The sequence below is a fragment of the Temnothorax curvispinosus genome, unplaced genomic scaffold (assembly GCF_003070985.1).
Source record: "Temnothorax curvispinosus isolate PA1 unplaced genomic scaffold, ASM307098v1 QBEX01010053.1, whole genome shotgun sequence".
In the NCBI taxonomy this organism is placed as follows: domain Eukaryota; kingdom Metazoa; phylum Arthropoda; class Insecta; order Hymenoptera; family Formicidae; genus Temnothorax; species Temnothorax curvispinosus.
Genome location: NW_020219833.1, coordinates 1,305,576 through 1,331,561, shown reverse-complemented (window position 1 = coordinate 1,331,561; position 25,986 = coordinate 1,305,576). Strand labels below are relative to the sequence as shown.

The 25,986-nt window shown below is 41.2% G+C and overlaps 3 protein-coding genes across 6 annotated transcripts in view; 1 reads left to right on the top strand and 2 right to left on the bottom strand.

Moving 5' to 3' along the window:
• The window catches only part of LOC112459669 (neurobeachin), a 190,817-nt gene that overhangs the window by 141,823 nt on the left and 23,008 nt on the right, over nucleotides 1-25,986 (top strand). The window lies entirely within an intron of this gene.
• On the bottom strand, nucleotides 11,740-14,204 carry LOC112459674 (protein mab-21). Its single transcript, XM_025023907.1, has one exon. The coding sequence runs from the start codon at nucleotides 13,864-13,866 to the stop codon at nucleotides 12,769-12,771; it is 1,098 nt and encodes a 365-aa protein (XP_024879675.1). The 5' UTR covers nucleotides 13,867-14,204; the 3' UTR covers nucleotides 11,740-12,768.
• Nucleotides 15,895-18,706, bottom strand: LOC112459673 (protein mab-21-like). The gene has a single exon (XM_025023906.1). It carries the CDS (start codon nucleotides 18,336-18,338, stop codon nucleotides 17,238-17,240), a length of 1,101 nt encoding a protein of 366 aa, XP_024879674.1. The 5' UTR covers nucleotides 18,339-18,706; the 3' UTR covers nucleotides 15,895-17,237.

The following is a 25,986-nucleotide window of genomic DNA, read 5'->3' as shown; positions in this document are numbered from 1 at the left end:
TGTGAACGCGCGCGTCCTCTTATAATGTTCAGCAATGTACGCAACATTTTTTACAAGCTGGAAATAATTTTTCACGCGTGAAATATCAAAGCAAAAACCAGTTTACAAGATTACGAGATTATATTCTAATTTTTCTGGCGATTTGCAACGTAATTTTTCCAAGTCATTATCGCCATTAATTTTACGGATACATTGGCAAACTACCGGATCAATTTGGTAGTTAAATGACTCCTACAATAATGAAATAGAATAGGAAATAATAGTCATTTGTGTACTTGTGTATTTACATTTATGTTTCTAATCTCGCAAGAGTGAGCCTTCTCTGCGTAATACGGCGAAGGGGATGATTTTTGATCCTCTCGGAACACCCCCGGTTTCCCATAAAACAAGCCATGACATCGTGCCCAGCGAAGCGACCACGTGTGACGAACGCTCACGCAGAATGCGCTCACGAAGCTGCGTCTCGTTACATCCGTCACAGCCGCCGGCCCGTAAAATTGGCGCCACCTGCCACCCTCTCAGAATCCGGCATCCCGTTTGCTGGTGGAGATTCTGACTCATCCCATCGCCGCGAAATATTTAATGCATTTATAATACGCGGCTTAATGACCCCTAGCCTAACCCATCATTTTCAGCGGAATTTATTACGAATCCAACAACCTTGCGCGCAAAAAACTCGCTTGCGATATTCATTCACTTCCCCTCTGCCTTCTCTTACGTTATAACTTGCAAATCTGGCGATTTTTCTTTACATTTGAAAAATATATGCGCGATCATCTTAAATCTGTGACACCAAGAATCGAACGCTGATTTTCTTCGGATTCAAGTGTTAGTTAATGAGTAGACGAAAATCTCTTAAAAGGAGAATTCTTAGCAAATCCTTGAAGAGAAAAGGACAGTACTTTGTCCCATCTGGAAATGACTTAATTAAAGTAACCGAATTTAGGCGTTCATTTGTTTTTAGCTTAAAGGAATAAGGGATCATTACATTACATTAGTCCGGTTAGCCCCGGAGGGAAGCTTGGCATCGGAGTTGAGAGGGTAGACAGGACTTGATGTACAAAATATAATGTGATTGTTTCCGAACCAACGGCCGAGCTGGGGATGCTCTGCTGGCGATGACTTCATCCCCATCCGATCTCAGAAAGCCGTACGCAGTGGACCGACGCGTAAAGTGACAAAATCATGGCAGATACAAATTTATTATATTTCAATCATCCTTGGTAGTAAAATGTTATTTTACGTATAAAAAAAATTGTTTAAAAAGTCATGTTGATATATGATATGTATTAAAAATAAAATATCAATATTCTGCCGTTTATTTAAAGTAATATATAACAAATAATGTGTAACAGATAATGATCTTATCTTATTCTACGTTTTATAATCAATAATTGTTTTAAATATGATGCTCGATATCACAAAATCAGTAAATAAAGAATGCGAAACTCGGATTTTCTTTAAAGCGTCGCGATATCTCGTGATGAAGAAAACGTCCTGGCAAAGCTAGAGGGAACTCGGTTGATCGGCAAGAACAAAGCTTGCAGATAGGCCTAGTCGCATTGTTCCCGCGGCTGTTTCGCGTCCGTTTATCCCGGAGCAGATTGTCCGACGCGCATTGTGCCATTCGGTGTTCTCGCCGTGCAGCATTGGCTCCTCTCTCGCCAACTGCGAGGAAAGGATTACCAGAGAAATCCTTTAATGGCATTGTTGGTATTTGAATAACACGAAATACGATACGAGATCAGGCCTAGCTCCTCGCTTATTCCTCCATCCCCGCTTTGCTTTCTATGCTTGAAAACTTGGGGGTCCTCGGGTGTAGAATTACAACGCTGTTCTACGCGTTGTTGTTCGTCCGGATTAATTGTTAGCAGCTTGTCGATGGACGTCACATAGCGATGAAAAATATTCGTGAAACGTTAATATTCGCGCGATTTTGGTCGCATTAACGATGAACTGTACTTCCTTAGTTCTAGATAGACTTGAAATTTTTTCGCAAATCTTAAGAATAATAATTTATATAATTCAACTGGAATGTAAAGAAGCTTTATTTAATTGGATAACAAACAGAATCTCTCTCTTTCTTTTCTTCTCTCTCACGTTAGATAGAAATCGACATCGATTTAATCTTCTGTCGCCCGAGGTTGTCTTGCCGTGAACCGCCCACTTCTCGAAGAACACACACAATACTAATATTTTTATAATACACGCTGATTTAGATTCTACCCTGTGGTCGAATTTTTATTGCAAACGAGTCCTTGCCATAGATTAATCTTGCAGATAATAATTGGTTAAGAAGCATAATTGTTTATTTAATTATTATCCATGCTAATTGTAAGTTTAAGAAAACAATTATATCTGTCTTTTTATATTTTGCGTCATAATATGTAATTTTATGTATAATATCCCAAGTGAACTATTTTGTTTTGATTTATGTTAATTTTAATTATTCGTCTAATTGACAATTCTGAAGAAGTCCGAGTACGGTACGAAACGTCAATTTAATAAATCTAGATACAAGTTAAAATTGTTATAACATCGATTAATTGTTCGTATAGTTGTCCTATTCCGTATTATACCCTTTGCTTCAAACGAGCGGAAAATAATATTTTTATTATAATATCCCACTAAAGTAAATTAGAAAAATTGTTGAAATTGTTTTTATTCCACAGTTCTGTAGAATGAAACGAGTTAGTGAAATATAGAATTAGTGAGAGCTTTAGAGTTTGCGAAGTCAAAAGCCGAACTATTTAAATCAGAGAAGCATTAACTTGTTAATGTCGTCTCGTACGTGAGCGACTACTGGTCATTCCGTCGCATTTTGCGTGACTATTATTTTCCTTAAAGAACGTCCATAAACCAGACACTTTAGAGGTTCAGCAGGCATTACAATCTATTTAGTATTCACGGTGTTGCAGAACGTGCGAACGAGAAACGAATACGGAATTTCTCTTTCGTCGCGATTATAATGTTTATTTTTACCAGTCACACATGAGAGAATTGATGAGAAGTAACTCGCATTGAAAGATGAAGTTTTATTGGAAAGATGATTTTTATAAGGTGAAACATTTTTAAGATTAAAAATTTAGAACTGCCGAGACACTTTGATGAATTTTAATTAAATGGTTTAGTAATTAATTTACTCGAAAATATTCAATAGCCATCTCTAAAAATGTAATATTTTTCTGTTTGCAGGTGAGTACACAGATATGTTATGCAACGGTCACTTAAGTCCTGTTCTGCAGTTATCGGTGAGTACATTATCGCAAAACGAGGTGTTTAACGACGTCACGTTAGGTGCCACGTATAAACAGCCATGCATGTATGTCACGCCTCTTGTAGTTATAACCGACACTTAAAGAGTACCGAAGGCGTGCTCTCTCTCAAGGCGTGCACAGGGTGCTCCGTAAAATAGTTCAGCAGTCGTTGTCTTTGAAGATACGAGCGTAAACAGACGATACACTTGACGTTGTTAGAGAACGACGGTAGTCGAGAGAGAGAGAGAGAGAGAGAGGCAGGCGCGAAACGGACCAGGAAAAGGGCGGAAAAAAGCGAGAAAAGAGGGAGAAGGGGGATGAAGAGTCGTAGGACCCGCGGTGATAATTCAAGCGAAAGGATGCATCAATCCTGCGGACCCTCCGCCTCTCTCATCCCGCGGCACTCCCCTGTCCAGAAATAGAGTGATGTTCGTAACGCTGTTTCTCTCGCCGTCCCTCCTCTCGTCGGCGTTCCCACAAACTCGGCCGGGCCTCCCCCGGGAAAAGCCGGATGACTGCCGATTATTCCCGCCCGCACTCCACCGGAACATCCCCCCTTCCTCCCTGCGCGTCATCGTGCAGGGTGCACTTTGCAAACATAAATCTCCGCTGGTACAAGCTCACAGGGGTCGACGCCACCCCCGAAACTAATCGAATTCTGATTCGCGCCGATTTGATGTGATGCATTTCGGCTCGTTCGAACGCGACAGGTTGCCATTGCCACGGATTTTACCGAGAAAAAAGAATAATATACGCGCGTCATTTAACATTTGAGTTGTACGACATAATTAATGAGTATTAATCACCGTTATTTCTTACATATAATGATATTGAAAACTTTATATCCATGCCATTAAATCGAAGAATCCATCCATAGTACATTGTTAGTATAACATAATAACTAATAAAATAAACTAAAAAAATTAATTTGATAATAACTTAGAACATTATACAAGAATAAAATGTGTAATCGAAGAAGAAATGGATTTAATGCGACACGAGTTAAAAGAGATCAATTTATCGCGGTGATAGATTATGTCACGCGTGCACTTAGACCGTCCTTTACCCCTTTCAGTATTAACGACATTACCGAGGTCGTAGTAGTCCGGGGTGGACGATTAAATTTCTTCGCCCTGAATTAGAGGTAAAGGCACAAAACGTTTTCGCGCAAACGTCTATTAGCGTCGCGAGCATAACGGCCAGGGATGTTATGAATACTCCGTTTTGCGGAATTATTTATCTTTTAATCTCGCGTAAGAGCTTCGTTTATTGATGGGGGTACCCCGAGTGCGATAAAACTTTTCTCATTGCGCACGCTGGCTATCATAACATTTTGTCCCTGGGCGTTTTATCGGATTGAGTACCGCCGAGGTGGCGATCGTTTGTATCAATTTGCCACGAGTTACAAGAATCCACTTGTGAAATATAGCGATCGCGAGTTCCTCCAAAGTTTTTACGGAATTGCGTTCTCTCCGAAAAATTACGATGCCACGTGGCGAAGTCATTTGCGGTTCCTCTACGGCGTTTATTTGCAAATTTAATGAGTTCGGTGGTTGATATCTAGCATGAAAAAAATTTATGCGTAAAATATTTCAAAAGATATCGCGCTAAAAACTCGGCATTCTGCCATCAAACAAACGTTAGAATCTAAAAACGAAGTCGAAAGTGTTGCGTTGATTCGGCTGATGTTGATTTTCACGCTTGTCTCATAGAGAAAGAAAAAAAATGGAAAAAGCGTTTCTTCTCCGGAAGTAGTAGTACTAATAGCGTATACGTCTCTCTCGGAAGATCACAACAAAATTACCACTTAGAAATTTAAAGCCAGTTTGCGTTCGGGGGCTCTCGCGCTCTCTACGTTCCCATTTGATTTAGTAAAACGCGTCTCGGGACACATTCGGGACCTAATAGATTTCGGACAGCGGTGCGTATATAGCAAGGAGGAGGCCCGGCTACCCAAAGAAGAAGCGACTTCTCGTAGAACAAAGCTCGCCGCCTGCACATGCATCAGGCACCTCCCGGCATTCAGCCGGGTGGTTGTCTCTCTTTCTCTTTCACGAGGATGTTAACCAGATCACCGGATGCCCGGGACACTTTTCTCACCCACTCGACGTCGTTATCTGCGCCATTCGGAATGGCGTGGCCATAAAACGAGACCTGTTTCGTGCTCGGATCTTATTGAAAAATCCCATTAATTTCGCATTCCTCGGGGCAATAAAGAGCACGTCTATCGACAAACGTATATTCGGTATGTGCTTATCGCGAACCGTCGGCGAGATGTGTCCACACGGGGATAGGGGAGAGGATGAGTTCACGCATCCGATGTGGAACGTATAAGAAAATCATTTATCGCGGTTGTTTCACCGTTCGGGAGACTTTGTCGTGCCGGTAACCGACGCTCGTTAAACCCGTACGCAAAGTAGTGTGATTATTGTCATCATCGCGATAGCACCTTACGTCGAACTTCATAAAGGAGAGATTACCTAACGGCTTAGCTTATCTTATTAACCCTCGATATATACCTCTGCGCGCTCGTTTCGCTTATCTTTCACGTTAATATCGAGTCACTTATGGCAGACGCAAGTCTCTCGTCGCGCTCTCGTGTGTTGTGTGGGTGATTGTGCGTTTCTCGCTGTGTTGTGTGCAACCGGGCGTAATAACGCAGTTGCGGTAGCGTGGACGTGGGCTTTAATAGTCGATCATCCGGCTCTTCGCTGATACCTCGATGATCATATGGGTTCAGTCTCGAATTCGATTAGATTCTTATATCCCAATTTTTACAATTCTTTCGAACAAATCCCGATATTCCCTAGCATCAGGAGTTATGCGAAAAAAAAACGTAACTCCGTGCTTCGTCAATTATGCATAAAATCGCGAGAAAGTCTTTTGTGTCGGAAGGATCATATATACGCAGATTAACGTTAACTTTCCAGAGCGTGTCAGAACGCTAACTCGATTCCACGTTGCACGAAACGCTATCCTTCGCGGCAATCTCGCGTGCCGACGACGACGTTCCGACGCACATTCGAGGCGCGCGCTGGTTCTTCCCTCGCAGTTCTCATCAATGTTGCAGGTCAGCACGCAATGACCCTAGCCGACACGGTCGCGATACACTAAGTGGTTTTGCTCATAAAGCTGTAAGGCTCGGTAGGATAATGCCGGTAGTAAGTGCTCTTAAGTTACGGGGGTGAATATCGCGGGTACGAGAGCGCACATGCGAAGCGCACATGCGACCCAAAAGCAAGACAAGTCTCGTAGCAATCGAGATAGCTTTCATCGCAAAAACAGGTCAGGTCGTCGCGAGTCTTTTGATTATCTGGTAAAATAAACCAAACGTTATATATAAAAATTTCTGAAATTAACATTTAAAAAAATTTATCGTTTAGAAAAATGGCTGAGAGATATCTTTCGTTTTTAATATTTTTTTATTAAGCACGTGCATGCATTCAGTTTTAGTCTCTTAGTCTACGATTAAAATTTATCGTAGCACCGTGTTAATGGGTTCCTTCGCCGAACCTCCGAATTTATAAACGGTTTCTACGAATGTTAAACGTGAATACATTAGAGACTGACAATATTCGCATACACATTATTAACAGAGGTATCGAACGATAACAGAGTCCATAAATTCGGACGATTTATGCAAAAGATTTTCTCTTAGTCTCTCCGCGACGTAAATTACGCGATTCCACAATTTATCGATTGCAGAAAAATACTTCACAATATTAGAAAGCGATATTTACATTTTCTTTCCGACGCGCGATTTGCGAGCGCAATTTGGGCGGGGTCAACTAACGCTCCCGCGTTATTTTTACAATCTCGTTTCGGCGCCTCCATCGCAGCATCTCTCGTGGTGTCTTACAAACTCACGCGTGTACAAAGAGAGGAAAAAATTTGACGGACGGTATCGCGTTACCGGTAGGTTAGACGCTTTTCTTCTCTTGCTCTTTTTTCTTTCAGAAGGAACGCTCGAAAGCCTAATAAAAATTGAGACACAGCGAGAGTATGATGAGTTGCCCAAAATTCGACCTGACATATAAGCGCTCGGGCTTTGAAGAGACGGAGATGTGAAATATACATGAATGTATCTGTCTTTCGTGAATTAAATTTCCGGCGTCGCTAAAAGAAATTAAAAGATTCCTATACAGGATGTAATTGGATTAATGGACCGAGATTTGCGTGCAGGCGTACAACTTCCGAATGATTTGGAATTAATCCTTTTGCGATGAAAATTTAATCGGTTGCCATTATTTTTTTCAAAAGAAAGATACAAGCTTCTCTTCGACCGATAAAATGAGGTGTATGTATTTTATTATTATTATATCTGTAGCACATGTTTATTTCTTGGAGAGGCCGATCTGGAAAGTCTTGCGTTTCGTATAACCGCGAAGAATAAAAGGTACTCCGCAATCTTGAACGCTCGTTAGTTTTTCTATGGAAATCGTCTGGAGACAAACGTTGATCGCGTGGCGTTCGACCATTCGCGTCCCGATAAACGCAAATTACGGATATATAATGTACAGCAATCCCGTTTCAGTCTCGCTGTATGCGACGAGGATCGTCGTCCACGATCCTTACAGCCGGTCGAGCTAGGCGGAGAGGAGATTCTAATGAGAGCTCACTCTCTCGCGATAAGCGTCGCGGTCGGGTAGCCCGTAACACGACGCATTCGTCCGTGCATTCCTGTCCGGTTTCCTTCTTTTCTGGTCGTCCCTGCACCCTTCGTCCCCTCATCTCTTTCGTGCGTTGCAGCATCCACTGTGTGTCTGCAATACAGTTCTCTTTCCCCATCCTCGCCCGGTCGCACGGGTCTATCTCTCCAGAGTCCAGCGTTCGTTTCCTCTTCGCTCTTTCTTCCTCCTCTCTCTTCTACCTTGATCGCGGTCCTCCTCCTTCCTTCGCTTCGCCATCGTCCACCCCCGGCATCTTTTGTCTTATTATTTTGTCGACGCGCGCGCGGCCGGCAGGTATATCTCTCCTTCTACACGGCACCCCCCCTTTCTCTCTCTCTCTCTCTCTCTCTCTCTCTCTCTCTCTCTCTTCTTGCCGCGATCCCTGCATATAAACATCGCGGCTTTATCTGAACGTTTTATAGCGGGAGTCCGTGCCGGTCGAGGAGACCAACCGGGATCACCCCGAAGAAGGAGAGCCGGATCGGTGCCGACTCTCTCGTACCAAGCGCTCGCGCGCGGGCGTGGAGTGAGGATCACGGCCTACGCTTCTTCGACTCCTTTCGGGAACGTCTCTGTGCGTTCTTCCTTCTGTCTCTGTCCGTCGCTATTCTCTTCCTGTCCCTTCGCCAATTACAATGTTTGCTTTCGCGAATTTCTGCCTTTGTCTCGCGTTGCCTCACGCGATTCGCGCCGCGAATTCGAGAGACGGCGCAACCGATACAATGATAAAGCGTCCTCGCGGCCCTCCTTGCAGGATATCGTAAAGGAAAAGGAAAAGAACGACCGAAGACATTTGCATGCTGCAACCAGATCTCTTTCCTCTTGTTCCTCTCGTTGCTTCTTCGCTCTTCTTACAGACCTTTTCCGCATACAATACTTAAAACGCTCATTCATTTCGCAAATGATGGGAAAGAACGTAAAATATTATCTTTCTCAACATGAGAGAAAATTTGGTTGCCTTAAAAATGCAATTTTTTATTTTCAAGCTGAATTTTATCAATGGAATCGGTAGATCTCGTTGATCATAAAACATCCACCTAGTATTAGGTATTAGAAGATATTACCGATCACCTATCTTAAGCGGAAATAAACTCTTGAGAGACATACTATCGTTATTGGCAGGCAGTGATTGAGCAATATGCGATAAATGCGAGATCGATATCGTGAGAACAGGATTATTAATAGCTTTACGCATAATTTAATTGACAGCGATCGTATTTTATTATCGCGTCGCCAGCAAACCTAACGATTAAGCTTGTCGTTATGAATAATAATTTATTGTAATTGCTCCGCTTCTAATCACTCATGGCTTTCTTGTTGTTCTTGCGGTTTACGAAGCGGCCGCCTGTCAGCCGCCTTGAAAGTTACGGTGATAAACCGATAAGCATGTAAATTTGTTCATACAAGTCGCCGCGCATTCAGGTCGAATTGCAGTCGTGTCGCAAAGTTACGATGTGCAACCAGCACGTGGCTTCTGAAATTCAAAAACATTGAGTTGCGCGAGATATTTTTGTACGAAGAGTTTTATTATTCTTTGTCGCGGAACGTAAAGTAAATCTAATAATAACGTCGAAATTTTTATTTCTATTTTATGCACCTGATGCGAGATTTGTATTAAAAAAAAGAGCTAGGACAAAATATCGAATAAAATGGTTATTATTACGTAACGAAGTAAAAGAAATTGATTTTTCCGCGCGAGTGGAAAATATATTTACAGGATACATTACGAGTATTTTTTTCTATCGAACAACATGCTACATGTATTTAATGATCTACACGAAACTGCTATCAATGTAAATTTCATTAACCTTACATATTGTCGAGCAAATCAACATATCTTCTTAACGTGTTTCCATGTTTTTGAGAGAGATAATTCGCGCGAATAACTAGCTTTACTCGCTTTACTGGTTTAATTGCGGATTTAATTATTGCTCGCTAGTTGATTACCCTCATTAAAAAATAAAAGAAGATAGCTACATACTAGATCAAAGTCTCGACATTGATAATATTCTCATTTATACAACTTGTATAATTTATGCCTTTTTCTATACAAATAACGTTAAGCTATAAAGTAATATAATTTTTTTGTGTTCTCATACACTTGTTTTATAAGTGATACTTTATTTTTATCTCACGCTACACGCACAATCTCTAATTTGTGCTATATGTATAACAGATTAATTCAGATATCGGTGTGTCCCTCAGATTGTGAGATCGGCGCTAAAAAATGACGCTAAAAAATTTATTCGTATCAAGCGGAAGATTTCGCCCATTACTTATAAAGACTATCCTCAAAGATCGCGTGCAAAGACGGGAATATTTGAAGTTTCTCTGATGCACGGTACGGTAAACACGGTTATTAGTAATTGTTGTTTGAATGGATGCCAGTTGTACGGTCGTTTATGCCAGCTGAGATGAGTCTTTACAACTGACGCGCGGTCTCAAATCTATTACGTATGCGAAATCATTTGTTACTTCCGTTTAGGCTTTGAGTAAAGTATCTTTAAAACATGTGCTCGCGTGGCGACTGACTCGAAATACGCCGTAACGTCCATTAATTGAAAATGATTTTGCACGAGCCTCGTTTCGCAAGACTGCCTTACGTGTTAACCATCGCTGCGCGTTTAGCTAGCGATCTAATAAGTTTATTTCTGCCAAGATATTGCCAGTATTATTACTTACTTTATTACATTACTTTAAGAAAATCGTGACTCTTTCGCGCTGTAGGTATTTTTCACTACCGCGTTATTCTTTGAGAAAGAAGTATATTGCACTTTTTTATACAATATAATGATTTGTCGTTACTTATGTTACTAATCAATTTGCAATCGTTAATTGTAAAGCAGCAAAAGTCTCATGCAATAACCGAACATGTTAAATCAGGTCCGTAATATTTAAAAAAATAATATCTTATTCGTAATAGGACTTTATTCTTGCACCTATAACACTTAAAAGACGCGTAATATAATTCTCAAGAGGCTCATTTGGTTATCAACCTAATGCGTTTCTTTTCCTTGCACGAGACACTCTTCCTATACAAGGACACGGTGCTCTTCTTCATGTTTAGGAGCAGCTGTTTAAAACCCGTCCGGTTTGCCACACGTTATTACGTAGGCCGTAGGCCGTCGCGTCTATAAGTTCGCGGTAAAATATTGAGATAAGGTCCAATTAGCTTATCAAGAAGGAAGGTAGTTAAGTCGAAAAACAGAAAGGAGTGACGTACGATAGTAATTATAGACCCGTGTCGAAGGGAAGCTAAATCGACGAAAAGATAACCAGGAATTTATGCGTATGTTGTCCCATTGTCATAAAATTCATAAATAATTCTTCATAAATAATAGGCAACAACGTTTGCATTCGGGGGGTGCATGTCATCATTTAATCTTAGCGCGTCAGATGATCTTTAGGAAAACCGATAAACGCGAATTATTTCACACGCGATAAAAATATGCGGAAACATGTCTAAAAGGTGTCCCGTTTTTCCGCGATGATCGCCGATAGCTTGCCGTCGCTGAACGTCGCGAAAGAAGATGCGCGTGCACGGACGTTCCCCAATGTCTCTTCCTCCTCACCTTGATCCCCATTGGGCCCATTGGCGACGCAAACGACAAAAAAGTGAGAGCGACTGTAAAATTTACGAGGCCTAACTCGCTCGCTCTCTCCGCCGCGCGTTCATCGCGAGCGAAACGTTTAACGATCGTCGCGCGGCGATCAGCGCGGGGTACGGCGATATTTACGACGGGCGATTCTTCGGGTGACACAGGGGGGGTAAGGAGTGGGTGTGCATGATGTGTCATCAACCGACGCGACTAGGCTTCCATATAAATAGCATTATATTTCACATTTCGTTACAGTTCAATAAATATCTTTCAAGTTTTATTTACATAGGCGGCGGAGGTCGCGCGAGGGACCTAAGTGAGAAACGATAAACCCTTAACCGTGGTCGCGATCACACAAAAACTGTAGAACAAACATACTATTCAGCATGTTAAGAAGACATCATTAAACTAATTAGTCGCGTCAACTCTTTAAGTGTCGATATGGCAGTGCTTGCAGTCTCAGGCTTAAGACTATCGCGAAAAGCTTACGAGCTTCGAAGTAAAAACCATATTAGAAATTAAGGAACGTTGTAGAAAACAGTTTTCGTCACTAAAATCTGAGTCATAGGACGTAGATTTAAAAATCTTAAAGAGTCAAACGCGGAGAATAGTAGGTTTTTCACTCAACAGTAAGATTTCCGTACCACAGGTTAAAGGTTGTTCTTTACGCGCCATTGTCACAGCGTTGCAAACCGCCGTTGCAACTGAATGATAATTTTCTGCGGCTATAATATATTTACTTTATATTTCGCGCCGACAGTAGAAACGAAATCTGTCTCTAACGTCGAAGAGATTATTTATGGCACTAATTCGATCGTCTGCGAGAGCCAATCACGTGTTCACCAAACATCACATATGCGCGTGATTAATCTCGCGAGAATTGCTTCCGGCACACACTAAATATCTTCGGAGAACATCGAAAACATGTGTAATCTTCAGATCTGCGAAATCCAGGAAAATGCAGATCGGATTTCCCGATGACTCGGCAGTACGTTGGATGGCGGCAAGAACCAAGAGGAACCCCATTTCTCTTTTTCGTAAGCCCGAAAGCCTCTCTCGCGTACACTGAGTCTTCCAGTCCACGACGATTCTCGCGCAGTCCTTGCACGGCCGTTATACGATTAGAAACGTATCTTACTCGCGCGTCGAAGTCATCGACGCTGCAGTTACAGGAACGTGTGACAAGATTTGCGAGATCAGTTTCACGAATCATACTACGATCAGTCACAGCGCCGTCGGTCATTACAGTTTCTCGAGCGCGCGACTGTTCGTCAACAACTCCCTGGTGAGTCTCCACACCTGCTTCGCGGCGTTTTCGAGACCGCTCGGCGATTTTCCCTTGAAGAGATCGAGATTCGGTAGAAAGTAATGCGGGCATCTGCGGCACTGCAGGCAGGAGATTAGCTGCAGAAAAATGCCGTTTATTCGCTCGGCCAGGCAACCCTCGTCCCATTCCGCCTCATGCGGGTGTTTCTCGCACTCGTAGAGCAGCAGGGTCTTCATGTGGTAGCTGGTGACCGGGTTTCCCGGCAGGTCGAGATGTCGGTCCCTAAGAGTCTTCAGTATACTGAGGCAACGCTTCCTACTCGCGCCTTGCAACAATCGATTCTCCGCGTCGATAAACGACAACGCCCAGGCGTCGCCCTCCATGGCGGACTGCTTACCTTGCAGGCCTATGCATTCCTTCGAGAGCATGTCGAAGCCCTCCGCCTTCACCTCGGCGACGATGTTCGGGTGCGGCCAAGGTATATGCGCGATCGGCCAGTGGGAGGCTGATCTGGGCCAGAGTCCGGCACATTTGAAAGCTGGCGTAATCTGCACGACGTACCGCTCGCGTATCCGTAGTTTCACCTCGGTAGTGTCGGCGATCATCTTCACCGAATCCCGATACGTGCACTTGTCGCAGGCCTGCGCCACTAAGGTCTGGAATCTCGAGCGTATCTTTCTGGCCGACAGGTAACCGGACGCGGTGATGAATTCCACCCAGAGGGACATGGACCTCTTGCGCCCGTCGCTGAGCTTCAGCACGGCGCAGCCCGGCAGGGTGCCGTCGTCCACAAAGTTCAACACGCCCATCTGATTCAGATAGATGACGATCTCGAACTCCGTCGGCGAGATGACGTCGAGGCCGTCGAATCGGCCGTTGTAATCCGTCAGGGACGAGATGAATCTCGGCTCCTGCACCTCCACTTCCTTCAGCACATCCTGCACGACTCGGCACACCTCCTGAATGGTCTTCGCCACCTGGCTCTTCCTCGTCATCACCCGTTCGCCGAAGTACTTGTTAAACTGATAGACCATCCTGGAGTGGGACGAAATCATATCAGGCGGTACCAGCATCGTGCACCGCCCGTAGTCCACGGATGGTTATTATATGGTCTTCAGCTTCTCCGGATCATGACATTCTCGTGTCTCTTCATCCAGGCCTTTTCCCCTTCTTCGCGTGGTCATCGAGCCGCTTTGCGCGATCTATCGCATTGCGGGAAGACGCGAAACTCGTCGCTCATAAACCTCGTTAGATTCGTTTTCCACCTGGCGTTCGCCAGGACGCACCGTGCGTCGGAGACACCAACGTAGCAGGAGGAAGAGGTATCGCGAGCGTCTCCGTGCAGGAGCAGATAGCCGACTGCGCTGATGTCTACCTCCTCCGCGTCACCCATCCTCCGTGGCGAGCACGAACATACAGCGTTGCTGGCACGCCTCCTCCTGGCAGACTACGCCTTCCGGCAAGATTTTTTAGCCAATCGGAGGTCTGCCACGCTGGGCGGGCGTGGTCGACTGCGCCAGACCGACAAGATCGATCCGGCACAGATATTCTAGCTGCGTTCATGTGTAGCGCTCGCGATAGGGGAACGAAGGTAACGCGAGGCAACCCTCGTGGTAGCCCTTCTTCCTCCCCATGAATTATGCAGGAACTGCTTAGTTTATTTCCCATCCGCGAGGGCACGGTCCCTCCTCTGCAGCCCTTTTAGTTATTCCGAAATTTTCGACATGGTGGACCACAACCGTGTCTATACTGCCGAATAAAGTTACCTCGAACTCCTTCATGTCAAGGATATTTTCTTTTCAAGGGATTGGCATTGGAAGTCGATGGACCATAATAATTATTCTCGATTATTGTAACCAATTCACTGAGTCAGGATTATCGAGAAATGTTTTCTTTTTGGAGCATAAATAAATTAATTTAAATATTTTTGGCTATGAACACACACAAATCAGTTAGAAAAACAATTGATATCTTTAATTTTCAAAAAATTAAAATAAAATAATTTTTTTAGCAATAACAATTGCAATAAATAACATATTATTGTTAGCAATGATGAGTTAGTTAATGAAGCAATCGTATTATTTAATCGTTATTTTGCTAGGAAAAGTAAAATATTTTCAATGATGAAAACTAGAAAAGACAAGAAGTATCTTAATATATCTTGTTTAATATATCTCTGTTAATATCTTAATATATCTTATAATGATAAAAATACTGCAGTGTGTTTCTTGCAGTGAAGAATGCAATTTGAGATTCCACAGTCAATAGAGATCTTTAGTGTTCGTGTTAGAATGTAATAACAATTATCATACGCATTTGGAAACGGTCGAACGTGTGGTAAAGCAAGAAAAGTGAATGGCACCGGCTAACGAATGTCATCACCAGGAAAGGAAGATGCGGAACGTTAAGGATAAAATTAAGATAAGAACGTGATATTCTAGGTAGGCGTATAATGAAGATGATAGTCTTCGGCTTGCTGCCAGCGAGTCGTTCAAGGCTTCTATAACGTACATGTTAAGTATAAGTATTCGGCATAATAATTGCGCAGTACACGCGTATCACGATCGAATACACAGCACATTAAGAAAAATATATTCTTGCAAGAGAAAAACCACTCTGTGTTAATTAGTGAAGATACGATCATATTTTAATGTTGCATGTTACGAAACGTGAAATTTACGAACCAAATTATGTTTAGCAATTCTCGTAAAAATAAATTCACGATGTAATGTTTATTGAAGCAAGAACATGATGTTTTACACGATTACAATAGTATTTTATGCCGAAAATACTTTAATTATTTATATGAGATTTATATAATTAGTTGGACAATATAACATACATATTTAAAAACGTACACATATTATATGTTTTTAAATACATATTTGTGTATGTATATTCTACAAATATTTAATAATTTACTGAATAATATTAAGATATAATGAATAAAATTTTCTAATCGCACAGTTGGATATAATATTTCAAGGTGGGATAGCTTTTTTCTAAAGTAAATAATTGTATAATGTTCAATTGGAGATGAAATTAATGCATTTATTCATTATGTACATTTCATGTTTCAAATATATATATAATGATCCGATTATGAAATAAATATCATTTAAATAATATAAAAGAAGTATGTATACCACATATATACATATAACGTTGTAAAACTACCGGAAGCTCGTTGCTAACCGATTATAAATATTAATAAGGATAACAAATCACATTATTCCGCTTAGATAAAAAGAGAATTGTAATAATAATTAATCGGAACGTATTACATATCTTATATATGTTTCTTAAATAATCTAGAATGCGAAAATAACCTTGACTCATTAAAATGTTGGAAGTGTGAACATTCATTCGTCAATACAGTTTCATACGGAGTATCACTAAATTGTAGGACAGCATTGTGTCTTCAAAATTTATTTTTTATCTTATTGCTATTACAATTCTGATATTTCGTTGTTTTATAATGGAGATGGAGTAACTATTATTGCACTAAACAATTATATGAAATATTCTATTTCAACAGAGCCAATTGCACAACCCATATGCGTTGCAAAAAACATAATGTTTTTCATTAACTATCAAGATATGCCATACTTAGCGTTTACCTAGTCGCATGGATATCATAAGTTTAATTGCAGTGACTTTGCTTATTTGACTGCAGCAATTTACATTGATCACACATTGAAATAAAACATTAATATATTGATTTCGAGAAAAATCGTATAACTAATCGAAATATAACAATAAAACGAATTAGATTATATGTATATTTTGCAGCATGTTTAGATAGTTTAGTTAATCGTATACTTTTCGCTTTTTTTTCTTTTAAGATTTTATAATTTGCGCGAATTTTATTTCCATCTATTCAAGTGGATATCATTCGACTTTGACAATCAATCATGTATGGTATATATATTTCGTTTTGTTCGGAAAATTTAAAATGATACAGACTTGATTTTATTTTATTTAATGGACGAAATTTTTGCTCATATGAATAATATAATCAATTTTAGTCAAACATAATAGCTACTCATATAAAAAAGAATTATGGCTAGATTTTTAATTATATAATTATTTGATTTCCATGCGACTGTTTGAATATTAAACAGAAAATTAAAAGTCTGAATTATCTACTTGACGATCATTATTGCTCGTTGAACCGCGATTGTTATCGAAGGAAAACAAGTGTACGATTTAAAGTGGCTTACGTGTCGAGAGTCATTTGTAACAATGCACCAAGCCCTTGATACAAGCGTGTATTAAGTAATAACAGTAACTACAATACTGTTTGCGTGTAGTATCGGAGAAGCACGTAGTACCATGCGGTAGAAACGTGCTTAAAAATTGTGTTACACGTGTGTCATCGTTTCTCTCTTCTCATCATCGCGCGTTTTCTTTTTTCCATCGTGTGCTTTCGAGCAGGAGGACGCTAAAGCTTCTCGAGCGCACGGCTGTTCGTGAGCAGCTCCCTCGTAAGTCTCCAAACTTGCTTCGCCGCATTTTCCAGACCGCTAGGTGACTTTCCCTTGAAGAGATCGAGATTCGGTAGGAAGTAGTGCGGACATCGCCGGCACTGTAGGCAGGATATCAGCTGCAAGAAGATGCCATTAATACGGTCGGCCAGGCATCCCTCGTCCCATTCGGTCTCGAGGGGATGTTTCTCGCACTCGTGCAGCAGTAAGGTCTTCATGTGGTAGCTGGTGACTGGATTTCCGGGCAGATCGAGGTGTCGATCCCTTAGGGTTTTAAGTATACTCAGACACTTTCGACGACAGCCGCCCTGTAGCAGCCTGGTTTCCGCTTCCGTGAAGGACAACACCCAGGCGTCACCCTCCATCGCCGATTGCTTGCCCTGAAGCGCGACGCTCTCCTTCGACAGCAGGTCGAAGCCCTCCGTTTTGACCTCCGCCACCAGGTTGGGATGCGGCCAGGGGATGTGCGGTATCGGCCAATGAGCGGCGGATCGCGGCCACACACCGGAGCACTTGAACGCTGGCGTGATCTGCACGACGTATCGCTCCCGTATCCGTAGTTTCACCTCGGTAGTATCGGCGATCATCTTCACCGAATCCCTGTAGTTGCACTTGTCGCAGGCCTGCGCCACCAGAGTCTGAAATCTCGAGCGTATCTTCCTGGCCGACAAGTAGCCGGACGCGGTGATGAACTCGACCCAGAGGGACATGGATCTCTTGCGCCCATCGCTGAGCTTCAGCACGGCGCAGCCCGGCAGGGTGCCGTCGTCGACGAAGTTGAAAACTCCCATCTGATTCAGGTAGAGGACCACCTCGAATTCACCCGGCGAGATCACCTCGAGACCCTCGTAGCGGCCGTTGCACTCGGTCAGCGAGGAGATGAAGCGCGGCTCCTGCACCTCGACCTCCTTGAGCACGTCCTGCACGACCTTGCACACCTCCCGTATGGTCTTCTGCACCTGGCCCATGCGTGCCTGTACACGCTCGGCGTAGTACTTGTTCATTTGGTAGAGCATCTTCGACGGGCCGCCCATAATGTCTTGTGGAACCAACATCATGACGAGGTTGTCCGCTTCCGACGGTCCTGAGAATGTTCTTCCGCTTCGAACGAGCGAGTCTCATTCTCCCGTGCGCATATTCACTCACAGATCGACATGTCATTGGTGCTGTTGTTGTTATCGTCAATCATTTTCCCGTGCATGATTCCCGCGACGGCACTCGGGCGATCGCGCTGCGCCGATGTCGCCCCGATTTTCGGGTCGGGGGAGAGGCACTGCTCAAAATTTGCAGTCTTAAAAAATGGTCGCCGGAACGGGTTACGGATGGACGAATCGTGCGTGCCTAATCGCGCGGCAGGTGTTGTACGTGCAACGAGCGCGGCTCGAGGTGTCCCGCGCGCGCGACGACAGAGAGAACGTCGCTGACCACCGGCTGGTTCTACTGCTTGTTGTAGTTGTATGCCTCGTTGCTGAAGTCCCGCCTTCCAAACGACAGGGTCACGTGGAGCGTGCGCGTTGTTACCACGCCTCCTGTCGCTTCCTCCTCCACTATTCCGCTCCTGCCGCTCGTAGTACTGTCGCTATCGATGGGTGGCGATAAGCTATGTGACTTAAGGAACCCTATGACATTCCATTTCTACCGATGCTTCGATTTTCGGCAATATTTCTAACCATATCCTGACTTTTATGGAAAATTTTGAGGAATTTTTATGAAAATTTTTCCATAAACAAAACATAGAAATATTACGTATCGTTACTAATTGTAAGACATAATACTTGAAATCTGATATTTCTATTTAGTTATATTATGATCTTTATGGAAATTTTTGAAAAATTTTTATGAAGATTTTTTTAATAAACGGAAACATAGGAATATTATGTATCACCACTAATTGTAAGCATAATGCTTGAAATTTGATATTTCTATTTAGTCATATTGTTATCTTTATAGAAAATTTTGAGAAATTCTTATGAAAATTTTTTAATAAGCTGAAACATAGAAATATTACGTATCACCATTACAACCCAATTCTTGAAATCTAATATCTTTCTATCTAAACATATTCTAACTTTCATAGAAAATTCGAAGAAATTTTATGAGTTTTTTAATAAAATAAAGCGTATAGACATATTATGCATCATCATACAAGACACACAATGTTTGAAACTTGATAATGATAATGATGGTAATATTGATGATGATAATGATGATGACGAGTCTAGAATAGCACTTTAGTAGGTTATTTTGAATTAAATTATGCAAACTATTTATTTAAAACATTTTTTTATCGACCAAATATTGTAGGCAACAACACAAACTAGAATTTAATGATAAGTTTATCTTTTATATTTAAGTCGACAGCCTTAATGTTATTTCCACATGTATATCGGTAGCTGAAACACATTCAAGCAAATGGATGAGCAGTTCGCGCGATTCCATGGCACGATAATTCCGAACATAACCAAGTGAATAGATACGATAACGTTCCGTTGAAAGGATCATTTGAATTTTGGACGCTGGCATGAAAGGCGACAACACTTCTCGTTCGTACATGCCGAACGCAAATATGGAGCTTCGGTCTTGATGGTACGCGCGCACAGATACACACACCAGAATAGGGGCAGGTGTGCACGACGAAAAATAGCTTACAAACACGAGATACTGGAGCCTCCCTTTTATAACACAATCGTAAAAACTCACGCTACACAAATATCTACTGAAGAATACCGATCGACCGGGCGGATATTCAAGCATCGGCTATCCAGCGCAAGATTTTACCGATTAGAGATCTCCATATCTTCGGTCGTCATCGTTCTTTTCCCGCTTGATCGTTTCAACCCTTTGCAACAGAACAGAAAGTAAATGTTGCTTAAGGGGGAATACCCAATTAGAAAGTTCGAAAAAATTGATTGTTCAATTTTTGCATTCCAAGCAAGGTGGAGGACTTATATTATGGACCTGGAATCGATGATTCTATGTATATAAGTTGAAAAATTTTCGCGATTTATTCATTGTTCAATTTTCAAACGCGTTTTTCTCGAAACCATGTTAAAAATCGGTGACCAAAATATCTCGGCAACCACTGAACCGATCAATTTGAAATTTATAGAGGTTATTCTATACATAATTATCTAGTCTTTGTCGTAGGATTTTTTTTTAAGTGACTTAGTTTTTTTTTATCGGCAAAATAAACCTAAATTTTTCCCTAAAAATCGAACCCTTAATTAAATTCAAACGCCCGCCATTTTGTAAAAAATCGATATTTTCAAAAACCCCTACGACAAAGACTAAATTATAGTGTCAATTTTAATAATCTTTTTGGTTTTTTTGATTCTGATGATTACAAATGAAATGGGAGTGGTCACCGCGGAGGACCTTTTTTTTGCGGCAGTCGACAGAACCCATGAATACTCCGCCAATATTGAATATTTTTTAATAAAAAAAATGTAACATATTCTTAAAAGTGTGTACTTTCATGTAGACAAAATACCAATACCATAATTCATATAGGTTTCCTTAAAAAAATTCACAAAAATTGTCTTTTTTTTGCGCTTCTAATTGGGTATTCCCCCTTAATACTTACGCATGTTTTGTTGTAGATGTTAACGTTTCTGAACATTTTTAACAATGCCGTATAAAGAATCAAAATGTTTTTTGTTATAACATTATTTGTTTCGGGTTTTCTATAATGTTTTAAACGTTTCTTGTGTTAATCATCGGGAATCCAAACTCTTATATATTTTCAAATACTAAGGAAATTGATAATACCTTATTCGGTCTTTTTATTTCGCTTACTTCGTTACGCCGTCCATCACTGTCCAGCTCGTTGTTTATGCTCCGGTTACCAAAGCTGCGGAGCGAAACGACGGGTTATGCCGGAGAGAGTCGCGCCACATTCAATTCGTGCTCCTCGTTCGTGGATAATCGAATAAAGCTCGAGAATCCAATCTACTCCAAGTTGGAATGGTAGATTGGTACCCGGCGGTCCCTACTTCTCTCTCGCTAATACGACTTGATTCATGAGCCGAGCACGTGTGTCGTACTCGTGATCTCTCTCTCCGTCTCGCTCTCCTTGTTTCGGTTCTCTCATCTTGCGTTGGTGAGGCGAGGGGTCAAACGTTCTGCTACATCAGCCCTCGCATTAAGGCAGAACTCGAGGGCTCCTGCCACCCTAAATGTGCCTTTCATCATCCCATTTCGAGTTAATTCGTTTATCATCTGAATTATTTGTACACCGACGTTCTCGCGGCTTGGCTCGGAAAATGACACTCTTGAGAAATTACCGTTCGATCGGAAGCTATCAGTTATGAGGAAGATCAAGTAAAAGAGATGCAACTCGAGATTTTATTTATCCCAAACAAATTTATTGATAAATAAATATTATTTGCCTCACAAAGATCAAAATTATCGAGTTTACAATCGTTGTCGTCTTATCATCTTCATCGCGAATAGAGAAATAAGTTCGAGAAATCGTTGCACGCCAAAATATTTTACTCGGTATCGTATAGTACAATAGATATAGGAGCAGTTTTGGCTTCCACTGCGTAGACTCTTCTCTGTTTTCATTGTGTAACATTTCTATCGAGGATCGTGACGCATCTTCTGGGACGACCACTCCGGTCGTCTATGCAGACGGCACGCCGCGTCGACCTTGTAAATCAGCTCGAATGAACATCCCCGCGTAATCCTCGAGTAATCCGGGACCCGTTCGTTGAGCTTCGGCAGCCGGTAGAGCGGCGGTGGCCGTGGAGTACGTATTTCACGGTTTCTTTGTCAAATGGCACGGAAAATATAGATCGTCCCGAATGTCGGGATTTTATCTCGAAGAAATTGCCTCGATCATTACGATAAATCCGCCACTACGAGAACCATTTGTTGGATGAAACGCGTCGAAAATAAAATAAAATTCCATTCTGTTTATATAAACAATACATATATTTTTTATTAAATATAATAAGAAAATAAATTTTGTATCCGATTACGTTATTATGAGTTGCCTCGAATGCATATATTTGACACAGCCGAAAGCCGCGTAACAATTAAAAACTGGTCGTTTATAATGGAATTATTAATAGCAGCGGCAACCGATGCTCTAATCTCCTTAGCATTCATGGACTATTAGTTCAGACGAGCCACTTAACGCGACAGACGGCTCGTTCGCATCTGTTACCGGAAACAGGTCGCATTATTTACTGTTTTATGATACCTGGGAAACCCGCAGCGGGTTAATTAAATGGAAAAACATTGTTCTCCTTCCGTTGCTTTCCGCTGTCTATCGAGCGTCATTATAACGCGGGCAGCTTCGTCGGCCTATTGCCACCGCGTTCCGTTCACGTTTCGTGCTCGTCGGCGATTTCCTCGTTACGCACGTTAAATATATACGCGCTTAATTTCGGAAGATTTTTTTTTGTTCGTTCGCGTGGCGGCAAATTTAGCGGAACGCGAGGCGAGTCACGCCGTCGACCGCCCTTTGTGCGTTACGCGCGGTGCGTTATCTCGCGCGATGCTGCGGTAATAAAGGTATGAGAACACGCACGTGGCATGCATAACTCATCGCCGCGATGGCACCCGAATGTTTCGAGCATTAGCCGGCACATCCACGGAAACAGACGCCGCGTCGCCTGTTTCCGTCAGCGTGGCAACAGAACATCTTACGATCTTTCTGTAAAATTCTATGAAATTTGTTTTCACCGTTGTTTTCTTGCAATAATAAATTCATACAACTATATAATTTTATCTTTAAAGCATTAAAAAAATTTAGATGCAGACGAAGAAAAATTAAGTACGTTGTCAGGTGAAACAAAGGTAAACATTTTCCAACGTCTATTTTATGCGTCTTTTTATTAAAAAACTATAAATTAACTGAATGAATTAAATTCATTGCACTTTTATATATATTTTTTAATATATATATACATATATATATATATATATATATTATATATTTAATGTATTAATATATTCCTTCGCCTCTCTAGGTTTTTTTAGCACCTTTACGCCGCATAGGTGGGTCGTTTTCGTCCTGACGTTTTTTTTAAATGTTAAAGTGTTACAAAAAATCTGAAAAAATTTATGGAGGTAATTCAAACTTTCAATTTGAAGTATCAATCATAAAATTATAAACAATTTAATTTTTTCACATAATTTGTATTAAAAGAATGGAGCCCGTTTTCAAAAGTTACAACTATTATACATTTGATTTTCGCCCGGACGAAAACGATCCACCTAGTGGGACGAAGGGATATTATTTAATGTATTAATATATATATGTTTAATGTATTAACCTTTGTTGTGCACACAGGGGTCGAAAAGACCCTAGCGTTTTTTCAAACGCGTTTTTCTAATACGTACAATACGTACAAATATTAAAAATTGAATTTTTTATGCATTTTTTAGTGAAAAAAGTCCATTTTTCGATTTCTTTAGTTAACATATCATTTATAATTCTTTTATGTTGCAAGATATTAATGAAACCTATTAGACCTAATTTGGAAGCTTTGAACAATAGCCAGCAATTTTGTTTGAGTCAAAATAACGAATTGTACGTCTGTAATAAACAATTAAGTGACTGGGGTCTAATAGACCCCCTGTGCACAATACGTAATTTTGAAGAGGTGTGCACAACAAAGGTTAATGCTAAAAACAATGAAAACTATATGAAGATGCACCCCTTCGATGAACAAGTGAGATGTACGCAAGCATAACGTTTTCCTAGTCATTCGTACGCTACACTTCACCGTGCCATTTGTATTGTCGTATCGTGATTTCGAGCGAATCGTCACTCAAAACGCGGGGAGGCTGCTCGTAGGCGTCCAAGTGAGCCCGGCGAGTGAGCGGCGGGTCCATTATTGTCCGGCGTTTAATCTGTTTGTTGTATACCGCCGGCGGGCTGCTAAGTGGTATCCCATTCTATGGTATCCCTACGTTGTATATAGAACCAGCGTGCGACGAGGGGGAGGGGAATTCCCCTTGCGAACGCGACACATGTTGTTACATCATGTCGCCCATTGTCGTCGCGGCGCAACCCCAGCGCTCCGCTGTGAGTCGGGACGATTTCGGTTGGTGAGAGATGAGCACAGAGAGCATCATGGGGAGCTCTAATCGCGTACCACTTGACACTCAGCGGCCAGGACCTCTCCTTAACCGCGTGTGGTCTCCGCCACCCAGCCGCTGGCTCGCGTCGCGACGTGTAAACGTATTATTTTTAATGTCCTACCGGTACGATGCACATATTGCGGCTTGATGACATCTCGAATAAAGCTCCCTAAGATGAATATGCTACTGCATGTGCGCGTAATGGATGTGTGCAGAAATATCTTGCATGTTTCCTCTATAAATATAATAATTATGCAAATCATATAAATATTTTTTAAAAAAGAAGAATAGAAGATTGATAGGTATAATAAGCATTAATAATATATATAGTTATACATCGTCAGAAATTTATATATATATTTTTTATATAAAATGTTATTTTATCAGCAAAATATAAATTTATGCGTATCTATCAATTTTTCTTCCTTTTTTTATGCCTTCGTGTATAGGAATATTATTATACAACATTCTATATAGTTCGTTAAAAGCTACTTAACGATTCTATTGAATAGAATTAAGTAAATGATAAGATTTACATTTTGTTAAAGAATCGTCAAGTAAATATTTCGATTAACGCGATCGTAACAAAGAGGCGTTGCGTTGGAGAACAATACATCGTCTGCCACATGGGCACGAGGGTTAAACAACGATGAATGAGCCTATCTAATCCTTGACAAGATTTAATGCGGAGTACGTGATATATCTGTATTGCTGCCGCAGGTATCCAAATAATGGATTCTGAGGCGCGATGCGGCCCTTATCAATCTCGAGCAGTGTTTGCGGAGAGCTTGCGCAGATCGCTCCAGGGGTTGGCTTTGTGCATTCGCACCCGGGCTGGTTTCCAACCTTGCGCGTTACGTTCACCGTACACAAGATCACCGCGTGACTCTTAACACATTCGCTTCGGGTGATTTTCACTCGAAAAATATTAACATTCGGGCATTTTCCAAAGTCTGGCGTGATATTGGAAAAATTATTAAAATTAAAAGAAAAACTGAAACTCATCAAAATGTGAAACTCATAATTTTATTGAATTAAATTCGTTTCCACACATAATTTAATGGCTTTTAAGGCAATGGTAATCCGTAAAACATTAGTCGAGATGTAACGGTACTTGACAGGATTTTTCGTAATAGGAATATTACACACACACACACACACACACACACACAGAAAACTCATCTTCAGATAAATGATGACAATGACTTTTCATGTTTATCTTTTGATTTTAGGAAGTATAACACAATTTATCTCACAAAAAGAAGATTAAATATTAAATCGGGACCTCTACCTGCTTTGAATAAAGAACAAATGTTACTTGTCTTTAAATTAAAAAACGATAAAAAACTGCAAAAAGAAAAATCCAAACAAATACGAATATATACTTTCTAAATCTGAATCAGTGAATAGTACTGCTGAATCAGTGACTATTCACTGATTCAGATGTAGAGAGTAGGTATTCACCCAGCACTAGTTAGATAAAAAAGAAGAAGAATATTAGACAGCCACTCTTTCTATAGATAACGTCAATATAAATTCGGTTGGGCTTCTTATAGAGAACTCTAGTACTCATAAGTACTCAAAAATGCTTTATTGACTATATTCTTTACA